The sequence below is a fragment of the Clarias gariepinus genome, chromosome 2, assembly GCF_024256425.1.
Source record: "Clarias gariepinus isolate MV-2021 ecotype Netherlands chromosome 2, CGAR_prim_01v2, whole genome shotgun sequence".
Taxonomy (NCBI): domain Eukaryota; kingdom Metazoa; phylum Chordata; class Actinopteri; order Siluriformes; family Clariidae; genus Clarias; species Clarias gariepinus.
Genome location: NC_071101.1, coordinates 22,472,177 through 22,489,737, shown reverse-complemented (window position 1 = coordinate 22,489,737; position 17,561 = coordinate 22,472,177). Strand labels below are relative to the sequence as shown.

General features: G+C 37.0%; 2 protein-coding genes across 3 annotated transcripts; both read right to left on the bottom strand.

The window, feature by feature from the left end:
- Positions 1-240: 240 nt before the first annotated feature.
- On the bottom strand, positions 241-7,898 carry chchd3b (coiled-coil-helix-coiled-coil-helix domain containing 3b). 2 transcript variants are annotated; one of them, XM_053486312.1, is made up of 9 exons: positions 7,715-7,898; positions 3,463-4,498; positions 3,229-3,322; positions 2,904-3,054; positions 1,902-1,916; positions 1,550-1,633; positions 1,395-1,465; positions 883-1,018; positions 241-662 (listed from the first exon to the last, which is right to left on the bottom strand). In XM_053486312.1, the coding sequence occupies exons 1-9, from the start codon at positions 7,793-7,795 to the stop codon at positions 636-638; spliced, it is 1,695 nt and encodes a 564-aa protein (XP_053342287.1). In that variant the 5' UTR covers positions 7,796-7,898; the 3' UTR covers positions 241-635. The 2 variants fall into 2 exon arrangements, with proteins under 2 accessions (XP_053342287.1, XP_053342297.1); XM_053486322.1 differs by lacking the exon at positions 1,902-1,916.
- Positions 7,899-10,848: 2,950 nt separating this feature from the next.
- slc35b4 (solute carrier family 35 member B4) lies at positions 10,849-17,361 on the bottom strand. The gene is made up of 10 exons (XM_053515697.1): positions 17,104-17,361; positions 16,744-16,857; positions 15,438-15,540; positions 15,281-15,330; positions 14,934-15,015; positions 14,316-14,376; positions 14,078-14,187; positions 12,813-12,888; positions 11,792-11,867; positions 10,849-11,660 (listed from the first exon to the last, which is right to left on the bottom strand). The coding sequence occupies exons 1-10, from the start codon at positions 17,178-17,180 to the stop codon at positions 11,414-11,416; spliced, it is 996 nt and encodes a 331-aa protein (XP_053371672.1). The 5' UTR covers positions 17,181-17,361; the 3' UTR covers positions 10,849-11,413.
- Positions 17,362-17,561: the final 200 nt, after the last annotated feature.

The following is a 17,561-nucleotide window of genomic DNA, read 5'->3' as shown; positions in this document are numbered from 1 at the left end:
TTGTTGTTGAGTGGTTTCAGAAGTGATGAAGTGTCCTGATAAGGTTTAATGCTCCTTAATAGATGAGAAGGAAAACCTTTAAACTACAGCACAGCCTTGTGGAGAAATTTTGAAACACGCTTCTAACTTGTCAGAAATCTCTCTCTGAAATACGGGTCAGCTGCACACTCACTCCTACTCACAACATTTAAATTGCAAATGAAACGCATCTTCACAACTTCACAAGCAAAAAGACTAGAACACTGTTGACTGTTTAATGAGGGTATTTCATGTTCTTTCTTCACAGGGAACATCTCAGAGATCTCAAGAAATAACAAAACAGGATTCTGTCCACGTTTTTTCCCCAGCTAAACAAAAAGTAGAATCGAGGCACACTGATTTTTCCTTCCGTGAAACTGTATATGTGTTTTTAATGTCAAACATTCACTGATTAGTGAATAACAATGTATTATGTGAAATCCCACAAATCATGCTAGCAGCACATTTATGAATTTTCCAGTATACAGTAGTAACAACACATTTAGGCTGAAGGTCAAGGTCTTGCAAAAGTGCATTAGCTTTAAGTGTAATGCTTGTTTCTTCCCTGTCAGTTTGTTTCTTTTTACATGAGAGTAATGTTCATCCGGGAAACAGAATTAGCCCACTGTGTTCACCTTCTTATTCTGAAAAAAAAAAAATGCGAATTTGACTTAAAAATCACAATCATTTACTGTATACGTCATGGAAAGCAGTAATACAATCTGTTCAGGATTTTTAAGGGATAAAGTTAAAAACACTGATATAATCATATATATCTAGGCCTTTACGTAAGTTTTAAATAAAAGGCAAGTACTAAGGAAGGTATTCCTCTTACACATATCAAAGCACAAAGTTACGCCGTACCTGTTTAGCATTGTTCACACACCTCACATACTGCGAGGCAATACTGGAGCACGTCAGAGTCTGACCTGTATTTTGCAAATAACATTTCAAAATCTCACTATGCAGCTCTGAGCAAACTGGTTTCATCTGGTACCTCCTACAAACACAAAGAAAGAAAGCCAGGAGGGAAGGACGGAGAGAGAGAGAGTTTGTAATTATAACCTTTCCCATTAGATGCAGTGGATGTAATTTACAATGTAAGGCTAGTATGCAGTAATCCCAGGTCCTTGTCTTATTTATTTAGGCATTAATTAAAGGCAAAGGAAAACTCTTCATCTATACCCAAACACATGGGAGGAGAGTACACACTTCCAATCACAGTCTTCTCATTAGACTTACTTTCATGTATTTTTTTACCAGTTAATTAATTCTGCAATAAGTTTAATACATTGTTGATTTAACTTTATAAATGCTGTATGAACATGCAAAGTGAATTTCATCACTGAGCATACTATACGCTGACCCTTACTCACTTGAAGCGATTTTCAGTTTCTTCCAAACCCTTTCTGAAGTTCTCTGCTGTGGCTCTGGCAATTAGTGCAGTCTGCATGACAAAAAGCAAAGAACATACTAAAAACATGGCTGTGTGTGTATTGTTTTTTATATAGTCAAATTGTACGTTTCTTACCTTTTCCTCAAGCATGGCAATCTGCTCCCTGTACATTGAATCCTGCTTTGTCATGTTTCTCTCCTTCTCTTCCAGCTTTTGAATCTGGTTTAGAATAACATACTTGTTCACAAAGAGCACAAATCAGCTGGGACTCTATATTAAGCTACCTAATTACTGGAGTCGTACTCAATAACAATATCGCTATGGGATGTGAAAAAATGAGCCTTGTGCCTCATCGTGCACTGGTTGAATGTAAAGCTAATATCTTACGTGGAGAACCTCAGCTTTAAACTCAAGTAGGAAAATCAGGAAAACCATGAAAGAAGCATAAAAGCATGTTGTAGGTAGGACCAAGATGGACTGCACTTACCTTCCTCTCTAGCCGCTGAAAAGCAGGAGCAGAAATAAAATAAATAAATAAATAAAAAATAATAAGAGTGAGAGAAGGGATAAGATAGAAAATTCAGAAATTTTAATAAAGTTTGTTCGTTAACCCAATAAAATTCATTAAAATAGGGTATTTGTGCAAAGCTAATATTTCCTTGGTGAATACATGTCAGTTTTCTTACAATGGTTTCCAAGCAACAATGAAGTTCTTGGTTAACACCAGTGCAAGGTTAGCAATATTTGAAGACGATGTAAAATGGAAATCATAACACCTTTTTTTCTGGAAAATGACTCATTCCTGAGTAAAAAAAATTACACACAGCATTTATTTAGTAATGGCTGGGTTAATATGAGAGATTGTATTTTATCATTTGTTCATCTTCATTAAGTGATTTTTTCTGGTCAAGGTTGTACTGTGAGTAAATGCCAGGAACACTGGGCATGAAGCAGAACTAAACCTTGGTCAAGGAAATCTCAAGAAACACTGACGTCAAAAAAATTATAATAATACTTGTATGACACAATTAATTTATTACTCTTTAGTAACCACTTTATCCTGGTCAGAGCCACTGTGCAACCTAAAGTGAGAACAGGTAAAAGATTCTTGTCAAAGCGAGCATTTTTAGAGCGCAACTGCACATATTTCCACAAATTGTATTTAGAAGTAAGTGACATCATACTGATAAATGTAAAACTGATCAAAATGAAAACTACTGTTGAAAATTGCTTTGATCTGATTACAAAACGCCATCAGGGCCATTATGTTTCAATTTCTCATGGCCAAATGGATAACAAGAGCAATTTAACAATAGAAAAGAGGCTGTTCTCTTTTGTGGCTGTGTTAGCCGGTGTGATTAGAAGCTTACAAAGTGGCTCGTTTTTGGCAGACAGGTTGGTTACAGAGATTGAAGCTTGTCTAGGGTGCCAAATGTGTTAGAGCACTTTCTGCACACTGTGCACGTGCAATAATCTCAGTATGTCTTACATAATACTGGCTTGCAAGCTTAATAGTGTCTTTTAGAGTCTGCTGAAGAGCCAGATGCTCCTTCTCCAAGACCTTCTGAACCTCTGCCTGGATCTGACGCTGAGCATTGGCTTGAGCTTCTGCCTCAGCCTTAGCTTTCTCCACCTCCAACCTGAAACACAAACACACATGCCCACACATTAGCACTAGTTTTTGGTCCACATCTTGATGAACAATTCACATTAACGTAGTAATAAACGTAGATATACTGTAATATACACAGACAGCGCCAGACCTAAATACCTACTTTACCTTAAAATCTTTTCGATATTGTCATCTAACTTACTGTTGCTGGATCTTTAGCTCTTCTATCCTTATCTCTTCCTGTAGGAGTTTCTGCAGTTCCTCTCTAATCTGTCTCCTTAGTTCTTCCTCATTGACTAAATAAAAGAGACAACAAAACTGTTGTTCCTTAAAAAACATGGCTTTAATATACTTAAGGAACAACCTATTTTAGCTACAAGTACCTTTAAAACATGATGAGTAAACATCACTAATAAAATAATAAAACCGTCCTTACCTAAAGCCTGTGGAGAAGAAAGTTGGCCCACTGTTTCAGTTAGATGAGGCAGCACTGGTGCAACAGCTGGCTCAGTAAAAGATGTTGGTGCTGTGGTATCTTGATTTAAAGGGCTTCGGATCTGCCCCACTGCCCCAACTTCACATGACACAGTTAGAGCAGAAGAGGACAGAGGAGGGAGCAAGTCCTCCAGCTTGATGGGCAAGTCACAATAGTTGACATCTGTGGGTGGTACATCTTCTGAAATATCCACTAATTCAGTAGAAGCTTTGAGAGGTGTATCAGGTGATAGTGGCTTTTCAAACTCAGCCAATAACTTAGAGGTAGGTTTTGCAGGCAGTTCTACATGTTGTTCACCAGGAGTGGTTGTGTCCTTGGTCAGAGTAGGTGTACACACGAGCGTTGATTCTGTAGAATTATTAATAGGTGTATCGACAGTGGCAGACAAGGGAATGGCTTCAACAGGTTGAGCTGTTAATCGCATTGTTGAAGCATCAACTGGTAAGGCAATGGATTCACTAAGTGGAGACATCACAGTATCAGCAACTGGAGGTGAAGAAATATCCACAGCTTCAGCAGAAGGTGACAAAACTCCAGGTACGGGCTCAGCAGGTAAAGACACGTCTACAGAGTCAGGGAAAGTTAATGGAAATGCAGTTATTGTTAAGTGTTCAGCAGGTGAAGCCAGAATTACAGGGTCATCAGGAGTGGATACTACCATATGCTCTTGAACTGAAGGTAAAGGCTCAGGTGAAATATGAGTGACTAAAGGAACTTCTTTAACATCCGTTGTGGATGTAGGTGGTGATGGAGTCTCCTGACCTACTGACACAAGAGGACTAATGGGCTCCTGCAGAGGTGGTGGTACCAGTGCGGTGGCATAAGAAGGAGGATGAGGCGGTACTGGTGCCAAAAGTTCAGTAAGAGCCAAAGTCTCACTCTGAGGAATTAAGGGGTGTCCTTCGGGAGGAGATTTGGACTGAGGACGCTGGACTGGAGGAGACTCCCTCATGCGATCAATCACTCTATCTGTCACCTATTAATCACATATAAAAATATTTAGATGATGTATGCACGTACTTAAATGCTCACTCATTGTCTGAAAGGTTTGCAGTTCTATTATTTTTAAACGGATCCTACTTGGAACCTTTTTTAAATAACAGTACTGTGCAAAAGTCTTGAGTCACTGCTCATTTCTTTGTATTTTGCTTTAAAAGAGGCAGACTTTATTGTATGTTTTAATGTAGTTTTGAGAAATAATTACTATAGGAATTCCTATAGTTTTCCTAAAGGACATAATTTTAAGTCCAGTGCTCCATGCTATTTGTTTGTTAAGCCACACAGTGCCCTATGAATCATTCAATCATAAAAACATCTAACTTAAGGCAAGAACCAATAAGAAACAGGTGCAGAAGATGACAGATGATCAGGCTGGTGGTTAGTATGCTGGTGATGCTGAATGCTAAATGGGTAGATCAGAAGAGGGAGAAAATGAGGTTGCTGCTATCTGGAAGAACATGGACACCCTGCACATAGACCAGAGGTGGACCCTAGAGGTGCAAGGCAATAGTGTGAGTAAATTTAATTAAATTTAATTTGCATGTTCTCTCTGTGCTTGGTGGGTTTCCTTTGTGTACCCTGGTTTTGTCCCACAGGCAGATTAGACTAATTGGCGTTCCCAAATTGCCTGTAGTGTTGTGAATGAGTGAGTGTATATGTGTGTCCCCTCTGATGGGTGTGTCCAGGGTGTGCCCTACCTCATGCCCTGGGTCTTCTGGGATGGGCTCTAGGCCCCCCACAACCCTGTACACAGGATAAAGCGGTATAGACGATGAGAGTGGGAGAGAAGGATGAAGGGGTGGCTTAATATTTTTATCACAGAACTGTGTGTATATAATATTTTGCACCAGACTTATGTACCATAATATATTTAGTACAAATTTCATTATATGTTTATTATGTCTGCATTATTATATACAAAATCATTCAATATTTCCAAATGTAACTTAATAATGATTAAATAAATAACATTACAGAAGATTTGCATGTCTATACAAAAAGCTACAAAACCAACCAGTTTTTAGATGGGAAAAAAAATAATAATAATAATGTAGGCTGCTGGGTTTTGCATAGAAAACAAAACAGGTGGGAAGTTTTACTGAAGAATATGAGTGCTTCTGGTAACTTTGTCACAGTTGCTCATTTTCATTTGGTAAAATAATAAACTTCTAATATATGTATTTATATTATTTATTTTTAATTGTCTCATAAAATTTATACTAAAGATAACATTAGTAACAACAGTATATAACCTGAGTGGATAAAAGATGTGATGTATGCCTTTTTTTACTTAAAGTGCCCCTATTATGCTATGTTAAAGGTTGCTAATATTGCTTTATGAGTCTTTAAAAATAGGTTTACATGTATGCAAGGTCAAAAAACACTTTAGGTATCTCCAAAAATAGATTTAATTTTACCCCATTTCTAAATGATTCAGTCTGTCTAAACCCCTCCTTTCCGTGAGCCCCAAATATGTTACTTAGTGACGTGGATCCTTAACAAAAAAATATTTGAATTGCTAACGACTCGTTTAGGCAAACGTAAGCCGACTCTTTTTTTTAATAGACAAAAACTTCATTTATCGTGCACTGTTGGCGTCACAACTTTGCAAATAGTTTATGTTCACATACAGCTACATGACACACTGCATGAAAGATCATATTTGAAAATGCATAATAGGGGTACTTTAACTTTTGTAGCCATTCAATGTAACCAAATCATGAAAACCATAAAAACACAGTAATTCTATTCGACACCCCAGATTGGGTGCCAATCCATCACAGGGCACTCAAACATAAATACACACTACAGCAAACAACAATTAGCATGTCTTTGGACTGTAGGGGGGAGCAGAATAGATGGAGGAACCCTACTGAACTCGGACACTCAACCCTGGACATGTGTGTAAATATTACACTGAACTTAAATTTCAATTTAAACCTGTTTAACTGGACAATTAAAATGACCAATCAGATAGAATATTAACTTAAAGAATGAGTAATAAATGTAATAACTTTAATAATAATAAATATATTCAACCTGGATTTTACTGAGTTATGATTTCTACCACTGTAGACTACCTGCCAAAGCTCAACAGATCCCAATTTCGAAACCCCAGATTAAAAATGTGGGCTGCATAGTGTCTTAATGGTTAGCACTGTCACCCTGCACCTCCAGGGTCGAGGGTTTGATTCGAGCCTCGGGTCTGTGTGCGTTTACATGTTCTCCATGTGCTTGGTGGGTTCCCTCCAGATTCTCAGGTTTCCTTCCACATTCCAAAGACAAGCAGATTAGGGTAACTAACATTCCCAAATTGCCCATAGTGTGTGAATGAGTGTGTGTATGTATGTGTGTGTATGTATGTGTGTGTGCCCTGTGATGAATTAACACCCAGTCCAGGATGTAGCACCCCCTTGTGCCCCAAATCTCCTGGGATAGACTCGTTGCCCCCGCGACCCTGTATACAGAATAACGTGGTTTTCCATAATTGGAGATTTTGCATTATACTTTTATATTAAAAAAATATAATAATTCAATACAAGACATTTATTCTTATTATAAAATTTGAATCATAGATTAAGTCAGTTTAATGCAATTAAGCCATTACAATTAAAGCCAATCCAACAGTAATAATTAGACAAGACTAGCACAAAAAGAAAATAAATTTTATAATTTCTCGAATCAAACTGCTCAGAAGGTGTTTGATTAATTTTCTAAAAGCAGCTCCTACATTTCATCCTTGTTTAACTTTATTCACAGGTTTATATTAATATGTTTTAATATTGTAATAATGTAAGGCTTCTATAACAGCTCATAATTTACAGAAATGTAGGGTTTTTTAATTAATATACATTATTAATGCTAAATGAATATTCATTGTTAATTCATGTTAGAGAATGAAACTGAATTTTTAGAACCAAACATTTTTATTAGCTCCAAGTGAGTCAAAAGAAGAGGCTGGTAAGCTGTCTATACACACTATATGGACAAAAGGATTTGGCCACTAATAATAATTATAATAATAATAATTATTATTATTACTACCATTAATAATAATAATAATAATAATAATTATTATTATTATTATTATTATTATTATACCAACTATAACTACTAGCTGGGTTTGTACCACATTAATTTCTTTAAGACACCACACAGACAGAGAAGGATGTAACTGCTCTGTTACACTTACCCGAATGCCCTTCACCAGCACGACTCCTTCTGCCCCCTCGGGTTCCTCTGAGATGCCCCTGGAGCTGCTGCTGCCCCCCATCTCTCCCAGCACACACTGCTGTACGCCTTCAGTTACTCAGTGCCCGCAAACCGAGCAGTAACTCCCAATACTCGGAGCCGAGACCCATTAAGATGCCCCAACATGCAGCCCTACCCTTCTTTCCTGTCCCGAGAACGATGCTTCCCATTGGACAGCGGAACTGAGAGCCTAGTAACGGCGCTTCCTATTGGTCAGACCGCCGTGCACGTGCTGCAACCAGGTGGACCATACAGCTGTACTGCCCTTCAGTAAACAGTGCGCGTTTTCGCTCGGAGCTCGGGGTGACTGTTTTGCGACTGGATTTTCTGCTGCGCATGCGCATGGACGTGATGCGTTGAGAAGCCTCATGTCAACCTTTCTGTACAGATTTCATCATAACATATAAAAACTTTGATTCCTTATAAATAACTTAATTAAAGATGATTAATTAATTACGCGCGTGTGTATATATATATATATATATACACACACACAGTACATCAGAAAAGTATTCACAGCGCATCACTTTTTCCACATTTTGTTATGTCACATCCTTATTCAAAAATGGATTAAATAATTTTTTTTCCTCAGAATTCTAAACACAACACCTCATAATGGCAACATGTAAAATGTTTACATGAGATAAGAATTCTGAGGAAAAAATGTTTATTTTATCTGAAAAAAGTGATGCGCTGTGAATACTTTCCTTTCTGGATGCACCGTGTATATATATATATATATATATATATATATATATTAGAACACTTTCTAACTCCATGATGGTTCTTGATTTTTATTTCTTTCTACATTGTAAAGGAATGCTGAAGGCGTCCAAAAAATACAATAATCTCCTTTGAACAGTCAATGGTGAGATGTTTCTGCTACTTATGCTCTGTAAAGACTTCAAAACGCTTCTAATCTGAGGTGCTGTTATTGGTCATTTTTCAGGCTGATAACTCTAAATGAACTTCTCGTCTGCGGCAGAGGTAGGTTTTGGTCTCGCTCTCCTTGAATGGTCTTCATGAGAGCCAGTTTCATTATGGTGCTTGACAGATTTTGCAAATGCACTTGACAATACTGTTCTTGCAAGAACTATTACAGAAAGGCTGACCTCTGTGTCTTAAAATAAAAACTAACTGTTGTTTTTCTTGTTGTTACATAATTACCTAATCCCATATGTGTTATTTAATAGTTTTGAAATCCCCAGTATTGTTGTAGAATGTAGAAAATAAATCACTAAACAAAAACAAAGAAATTTGCAAGTGTTCTAAAACTTTTGAATGGTAGTGTGTATAAATATATATATATACTCAGCAAAAAGAAACATCCTCTGACTTTCAACTGTTTTTACTTTCAGTAAACTTAATGTGTAAATATTTGTATGAACACTAAAAGAGTCAACACCATAAGAACTAAACTAAAACTAAAAATGTTTCACAATGTGTCCCTGAATGTAGGGAGGCTCAAAATCAAAAGTACCAGTCAGTATCTGGTGTGGCCACCAGCTGCTTGAAGTACTGCAGTGCATCTCCTCCTCATGGACTGCCTATTGCGGACAGTCTGAGCACTGATGGAGGGATTGTGTGTTCCTGGTGTGACTCGGGCAGTTGTTGTGGCCATCCTGTACCTGTCACGCAGGTGTGATATTCGGATGTACCGATCCTGTGCAGGTGTTGTTACACGTGGTCTTTCACTGCGAGGATGATCAGCTGTCCTTCCTGTGTCCCTGTAGCGCCGTCTTAGGCGTCTCACAGTGCGGACATGGCGATTTATTGCCCTAGCCACATGAGCAGTCCTCATGCCTTCCTGCAGCATGCCTAAAGCACGTTCACGCAGATGAGCAGGGACCCTGGGCATCTTCCTTTGGGTGTTTTCACAGTCGGTAGAGAAGTCTCTTTAGTGTCCTGTGTTTTTAGAACTGTGACCTTAAATGCCTAGTTTCTGTAAGCTGTTAAGGTCTTAACGACCATTCCACAGGTGCATGTTAATTAATTGATTATGATTAATTGAACATGCATGGAAAACATTGTTTAAACCCTTTACAATGAAGATCTGTAAAGTTATTTGGATTTTGACAACATTATTGTTGAAATACACAGTCCTGAAAAAGGACGTTTCTTTTTTTGCTGATATATTTATCCCGAGAACTACGCACATGGAAATATGCAAAACCCTGAAGCTTTCTGTTTTACTTTTTTTTTTTTACTTTGTTTTTTGTTTGAGAAATGGCATTTTACATAATATGCTGATTTCTTTTTTGTCCATGTTATTTTGTTTTAAGGTTATTATTATTGTTATCATTTAAATTGTTGTTGTTGTTTAATTATTTATTTATTTTTATTAATTAATTTTTTGTCAAATACTAATATTTGGAAATCAGAAATGCTTTTTTTACATTGAGCATTGACTGTTTTATTGACTGTAGTCCAACTAGGGACCACGGAGACCAATGGTGACCATTGTATTTATTCCCATTTTTACGACCAAGGTATGAGCTCCGGTCAATATTCACACTGGCATTCTTTGGACTGTTGGAGGAAACTGAAAAACCCAGAGGTGGTGCAAGGCCACAGTGCTAACCACTAATCCACCGTCCCACCATACTTTTGCACAGGACTGTGTAATAAAATAAATATAATAAAATATACCTGTATTTTACCTATAGTATTTATACTGTACATATGCCATACAATTACATATGCCTACACAATTATGCTCTCCTGGTTGAATCTAATCTAAATAAAAGCAATAGTCTAAAGTGTTGTGCGTTTGTATTGTAAGTATGTGGTCCACCATTTTTTCGTCTTATTAGCTTAAAGTGAGTATTTAGAGAAGGTGGGTAAGGTGTCTATTTAAAGCTGTTACAATAAGTGATAACAGTAGGTTACTGTTAACACACACCTAAGGGCATTTAATATCAGGCTATACTATCACCACATTAATTGTCTTCTTATAACCGACTGTGTTCTATTCCTTACCTGTACTTTATCAGAAAAGCCAACTTTATTCATTGTGTACTGTACTTACAGAATGTATGGTGTAGATGGGCAACAAGTGATGAGTTACACACTGTATATTAGTAAACCCAGGCTAATTTTATTACTGTAACAGGAAAATAGTTACATGTGTTTAACAACATGATGGATGTGAGGCAGTGCATCAACTGAGACACCTGGACACTTGTGGAGACACAAGTTAAAAAAAAAAAACAGAAATACAAAGGTCTACAGTACATGTCAGCCATCTAAAAGTCCCTATTACACATTTCTGATCTAAAAGTTTAATCTCTAAACTGGACTAATTTTCATGCTTGGCACTTCTACTATGCACAATTCCATGTCAGCTGAAAACAATCAGTAATTGAATAGCACTCAATGCAATTTATAAGAGATCTTTTGTCTCGAGTCAAGGATGTGGATTTACTTTAATCAACATACTGCTATAGTGCAGCCTTATTACTGCATAATTCCGATAATAAAACTAATAATGGAGTGGATTTGAACCCGAAAATAAATCTGGGGAAATTTTTAAACATACAAAGAACCTAGCAGAGGATTCTGCTATGCAAAAATGTCCATAGGCTTGTTTTCACATGTGTGCAAACACACACACAGAGGTATTCTGTTGTTGTCATCATTTTTACTCTGCCTTTTTGCCCGGTGTCTCTCCTTTCATAGCCATGCGAATGCTGGACCACACCTCAGTATAGATCAGCGTCCCCAAGAAGACCACCGCTGTGCCAACCCAGTGCCAGGTTGTAAATGGGTTTTGGAAGTACAGTATAGAAATAATGAGGCTCAAAAATTTCCGTAGAGTTACAACTAGTGTAACAGTAAGAGAGGTACACTCAGTGGTTAAAATGAATACACCCCGAATGCATATGTATCTGAGGAAGCAGCGGAGTTAAGGGCTGGAGTAACTTATGAAGTTCAAAAGGTTCTGTAATAACAGGTGTACGTTTAAACAGAGTATCATATGCATATATACAATCAAAATATTAGCATATGTGAAGGATACTGGGTGATGACATTCATCGCTAAATGCAACCACATAACTGGTACAGTTGCACCAATCACAGGGATTTCCACAGGAGCTTTAAGAGAGAACAAAATGAATACATTTTAAGGAATTAGAGTTAAGATCTGTCATCTTTATATTTACATCTTATATTGCTTCCAGAAGTTTTATATAAAATATACCTTTGTTTTACACTTGATCTACATCAAAATAAAATGGGGATGCATTCTGCAACCATCTTCTTAAATACAAAAAGTGGGATACAAAGTCAAACTGGGATCTGTGATGAAATTTCTTAAAGGCATGAAACCAAATGTATTACTGCATGACATTTACAGAAGACACAGTGTGGTGATGAGACTCTTAGCTGCAGTAAAACATATGAATGCTGCAAACATTTTAAAGAAGGCCATACATCCTGGCCGAGGTGGCTTAGAGTCCACTGCAATCGTTCCCATTAGAATTCAACAGTCAAATAACTTGTGGCCAACTTGTGGAAGAGACTTGGAAGTGTTTGTGTGTGACTTGGACTTGAACTCAGCTGGGAGTTATTGACGCATCCCCATACGGCCCCGACCTTGCTCCAAGCCATTTTCACACGGTTGGGCCATTAAAGGAGTTCCTGGCTCTGGTGTATAACAGGAAACTTTCAGCCTTGATAGTATGCAAGCACTAGTAAAATGCTAGGAGGAGTGCATTAGTGTGGTAGGAGATTATAGTACATAGAGAAATAAAGCTTTTTTTTTCTCTCATGTTCTGTGTTCTGTTATTCTGCACAATCAAAAGTACTGGCTTGACTTGAACACCCCACGCTGAAGAAAAAGTAAACATTGCTATTGTTATGGCCGTTTCAGTCTCCTACTGCTTTGAAGGACAATATTTTCTGCTCTGGCCATCCTGCATCACAGCATCAGTGGGAGAAAAAGAACTACATCATACTTCACAGACACACAGATGAGGCTTCTTCTTACTCACTGCTATGACCTCAGCTCAAACACAGTTAAAGGGCATATAAACTCACTGGTCTTACTGAAGAGTACCGCGTGGTTATAGATGTCAGTTGCAAGCAGCAGGAACCCTGGCAATGGCAGACAGTGCTAAAAGAAACAGAGAGATTAGACTAACAACAGAATGACCCAGAAAAACAATCCTTATGGAGCACCATTCACACCAGCGACATCGTTCATTTACACCATAAAGAAAAAGCTTTTAGCATGACAAGAATCTTTATCATCAGATATTGAGATTTCTTTTGTTTTTCTTTTTTACTACAGTGCTGTTGAATTCTCACATCTGGTCTCTCACATGAACAAATGTTGATGCCTTTCCTATAAGAGCATGGCTCAGCAACAGACCTGCTGAAATTAATCAATATATTTTTTTTTTTTCGATAGTAACATCCAGCTCATTTAAGCAGCATTATATGACAGATGCTCCGCATAACTTATGCAAAAGTGGGTCAACAGATTAAAAAGCTTGTTATTTAACCAAAAGGAGCTCATTGATATGGTGCAGGATCTCTGGAAGCGGAGGATTAGCAGATTAAGCGTCAATGATTTGTAACAGTCAAAGGAAAATGCTATTCTTTACTGTTTAAGCCTAATGATGGAGTTTTTCTGTAACAAGCTGCATTTATTATCTATTTTATTCATTTTTAATAAGCTTGGAGTTTAGATTTAATGGAGGAGACAACTGGAACGAACCATCTTCACAGCCACGACATTAAATGCAATTAAAAATAGATTAAAAGGTTGTTTTTACACCATTACGTCCTAAAGTATAAACAAAATATTAGCTGGATTTATCAGAAATTCATTTAAAACCTGACTAATACACAATCTTCACACATCTTCACACAACGTGAAGCATCACACATCCTATTATTAATTAATATCCAGTAACAGCGTGTCCCTATGTTTATTTATTACTTATCCAATAGTCACTTCCTACCATGCACACTGTTATATCTGATAATGTCTGAAAAAAAATTCTAAGCACTGTGTTTTAGATAAACGTGCACACAGGGTAATGTGAAAGACACTTTCCTTAAGGTCAGGTTAGAGCTGTCCAATTAATCAAAATCCAGTGATTCCAATTAAAAGCCCAAACCAAAGGAAAATATATTTAAAATTCAAGAAATTCCACTGTATAATAAGGCAGGCTTGAAGGGAGCATGCAAAGACAGAAAGTCTGTAAAATTGTGCTCAAGCTGTCCTCTTTTGACCAGTTCAGTTAAGAGCTGGTGTGAACAACAACGTCTGATCTGTACAAGAGAATTTCACTTACATTATAGAAGAGAGCCTCCTTTGAGTGCTTGCCATACTTCTTGTACAGTGTTTCTTGGAAAATTCCCATTAAAGCAGACATTACCAGTGCAAAGGTCAGCATGCCAATACCTTAAATAAAAATAAAAGCATCAGGCATGTACACTGGCATAGTGGGATTTACAAAATCTCTAAACTGATCACTGAATCTCTAAACTGGTTCAGCTCATGAACAGAAATATACATAGATCCACAGTTACCCAAAAGCCAATGCAAGAATACATATACTCCTTCCTCTTGTGTAACAGATTTTTCAGCACTCTAAAAAATATTAACAAAACAATCATACAAAGATATATACAGCTTACAAACATCTTACAAATTATATACTGGCATAATTATTCTATACAACTACAAACTACAGTACTGTGCAAAAGTCCTGACCTGACTCATCCCTCACTGTTTCATATTAAAATAAATGAGAAACAAATGCAACAGGCTGCAAAAAGCCTAAACATTCAACTGAAATGTTTGTTGCTTACTGTATGTAACAACCCCAGCAGCAATCTCATTTCCCCTCTCATCTATTCCTGACACGAAGCATTCAGCATCACCAGTGTACTAATCACCAGCCTGATCACCTGTCATCACCTTCACCTGTTTCTCACTGGGTCTTGCCTTAAGTTAGATTTATTTTTATGCTTGAATGATTCATAGGTCACTATGTGGCTTAACAAACAAAAAGACATTCATCTGGAACTGGTCAGGTATATAAATATAAAGAAATGAGGAATGGGTCAAGATTTTACACAGTACTGTATATTTAAAATGTTACAGCAGCCAGAAAAAGATGCCAAAACATTGGCCAAGATGCTTACCACTTGTTTGGCAGACATGATGGTACAGATAAAGATGCCTAGTGATACCAAAACTATGGAAAGGTATTTACTTGATGAATATCTGTATCAGAAAAAAGTACATTGATAAGGATGTCCACAAGCTTGACAGATATTACAGAAAAACACTTAGCGTTGATTATTATTATTATTATTATTTATTTATTTATATAAATAATTGCAAGAGTGGGTTAAAATAAATTTCAAGTGGGTTAAAATAAAACAGGATAATCACTTATATTGATGTTTTTATATATAAGTTATACTTTTTATATAGTACATTTTGCTCATTTTCATAGACTGTGCCAATACATTTGGATCTAGCCTACCTTTTTTTCAAAATGATGATACCCAGTATCATGTTTGCTATTAAAGAGCCCTGCAGGGAAATAAATTCTTGTCAGTCCTATGATGTAATGTATACTGATCTTGAGCAAATGCATGCCTGTAAACTGGCGGGTTACTAAAAAGATGTGAAAGACTTACAGATCTGAAGATCATATGTAGTGGCATTGCGATGTTGAAGTTGAGGGCGTAGTTGTTTATAACACTTACGGTAAAGAACATTGTCACCATTATCACATAATTCCTACACAGGAATAAAATACAGAGTGGAGTTTTAATGTACTTAATATCCAGAGCAATATCATGATGAATAAGCAAGCTTGTTCTCCTCGGTTTCCATGCAAAAACATGCATGTATGTGGATCGGCTATGCAAAGTGAACAGGATCTCATCCTTGGTGTATTTCCTAGGATTCCACACACACAAGCCCCTTTCATACAACCTTGAAACTGTTGCTGATTTTTTACATCTTGCCATTCTGGGTAAAGAGCACAGGGTTGGAACCGGGGATCTGTTATATCTATCTTAAAGCTGACAGCAGAGGTAATCCCAGAGACAAAATGTGAACTTTGTAATACAAGAGATATTATTATACTTCAATAGAAGTTTAGTTTCTTTTGACTTACATTCTGATCATTTCTCTCTTGTCATAATAAATACTTTCTTTCTGCACATGTTTGCTCCATATTGCGGCAACATTAGTTAAGGTTCCGAGTTTCCTGGAGGGAAATTTTTATTCCATTCCCAATCAAATCACTAAACTGCATGTAAACAACTCAACTTTCAACTTTTGAACCACTGCATCTCTGGCGGAGGAAGTAGCACTGATTGGTTTGCCATTTCATACCCAGTAAAGCATCTAACCAATCTCAAATCCTTGTAACTAATCATAACGCAGAAGGTGGGATTTATCACAAAACACCCAGGAAGCCTAACCTAACCTCAAAGCTGGAAAAAAATTCATATTTCTGGCAGATTAAATGCTTCACAATAAAATTAAAAGCTTTGAGCATATAAACACACATCGTATCGGATCAAGGTCCATGTAAAGAATTAAGGTGAAATTTCTAATCAAGATAATCTGAATCAAATTATTGTTAAGAAATATTGATTGAAGATGCAGGTTAACACCAGGTGTAATGTTTAGCTGCTTTATGAAAGTGACTGCAGTGTTGCTGAAGCAGAGTACGGATCTACCACAAGGACGACCAGGATCAAGTGTTTTACCTAAGGATAAATGAATGAATGAGTAAGTGAGTGAGTGAGTGAGTAAGTAAGTGAATGAATGCTCTTTTTTTTTAAGAAAGCTGAGGCAATTATATAAGTGTAACACATAAAAAGAGTGTGTATTAATTTTTTTGGCCTCCACACTAATTTAACTCTAAGTGTAGTGCAACACTGATTAAACTCAGCAGGCTGCAGCACTACAGTGTTGTACAGTAAGTACCTGATTGGTATAGATGGTTTCTTGCGTCCAAAATTGGTCTCGAAGATGAACCCCTCCAGGGCAATAAAAACAAACTGGGCAAATGTTACAATGTTTCCGCATCCTGGGAAATCTCTAAAGCGTCCAGATCAAAGAAAAAAACTCAACGTCACTTACGTAACAAATCATTTCATATTTCAGGAAACTGTACTTCACTTTGAAAAGCAAAGCATTCGCTGAGAATAGGTTTATGTACATAACACTGTTTTATAAAATATACCCTAAATACAATCAACGTACATAACATAAATCACACGATATTAATAGCACTATGATTAATTAATAATTAATATATATAAGATAAGCAGAAGTTGCACCGACCTCACCAAAACTTCCAAAAATACAACATTACTGCAGCAGCCCACAAACACCAAAGTCACTGCAAAAACCGTGTTCATCTTCACACACCTTTAAAACTATTCCTAACCGAGAGAGAAAGAAACAACTAACAATATCAAAACTACACTAATCCCAGCGCTGGCATATTGTCATTAACAAACGCCTAATCTTGTCAATGAAGGTACAAGCGTTCAATGAACACGTTCATTTTAGATTCAGTTTCACGGTCTTGTGGTCATTGTAGTCTTTGTAGTAATTTTTACACGTCATAACAGCAGTTACTAGACGATCCTTAAACTCCATTTCCCACAGAAGCAGTGAGTCGCTGACTCTATGAGGTGCATTCAAGATGGTCAGCTGCCAAAAAAACGTTAAAATGTAGCATTCGATTTTTAAAGACAATAGAACACGTAGTTATGGAAATATTGTTTAGCTATGAA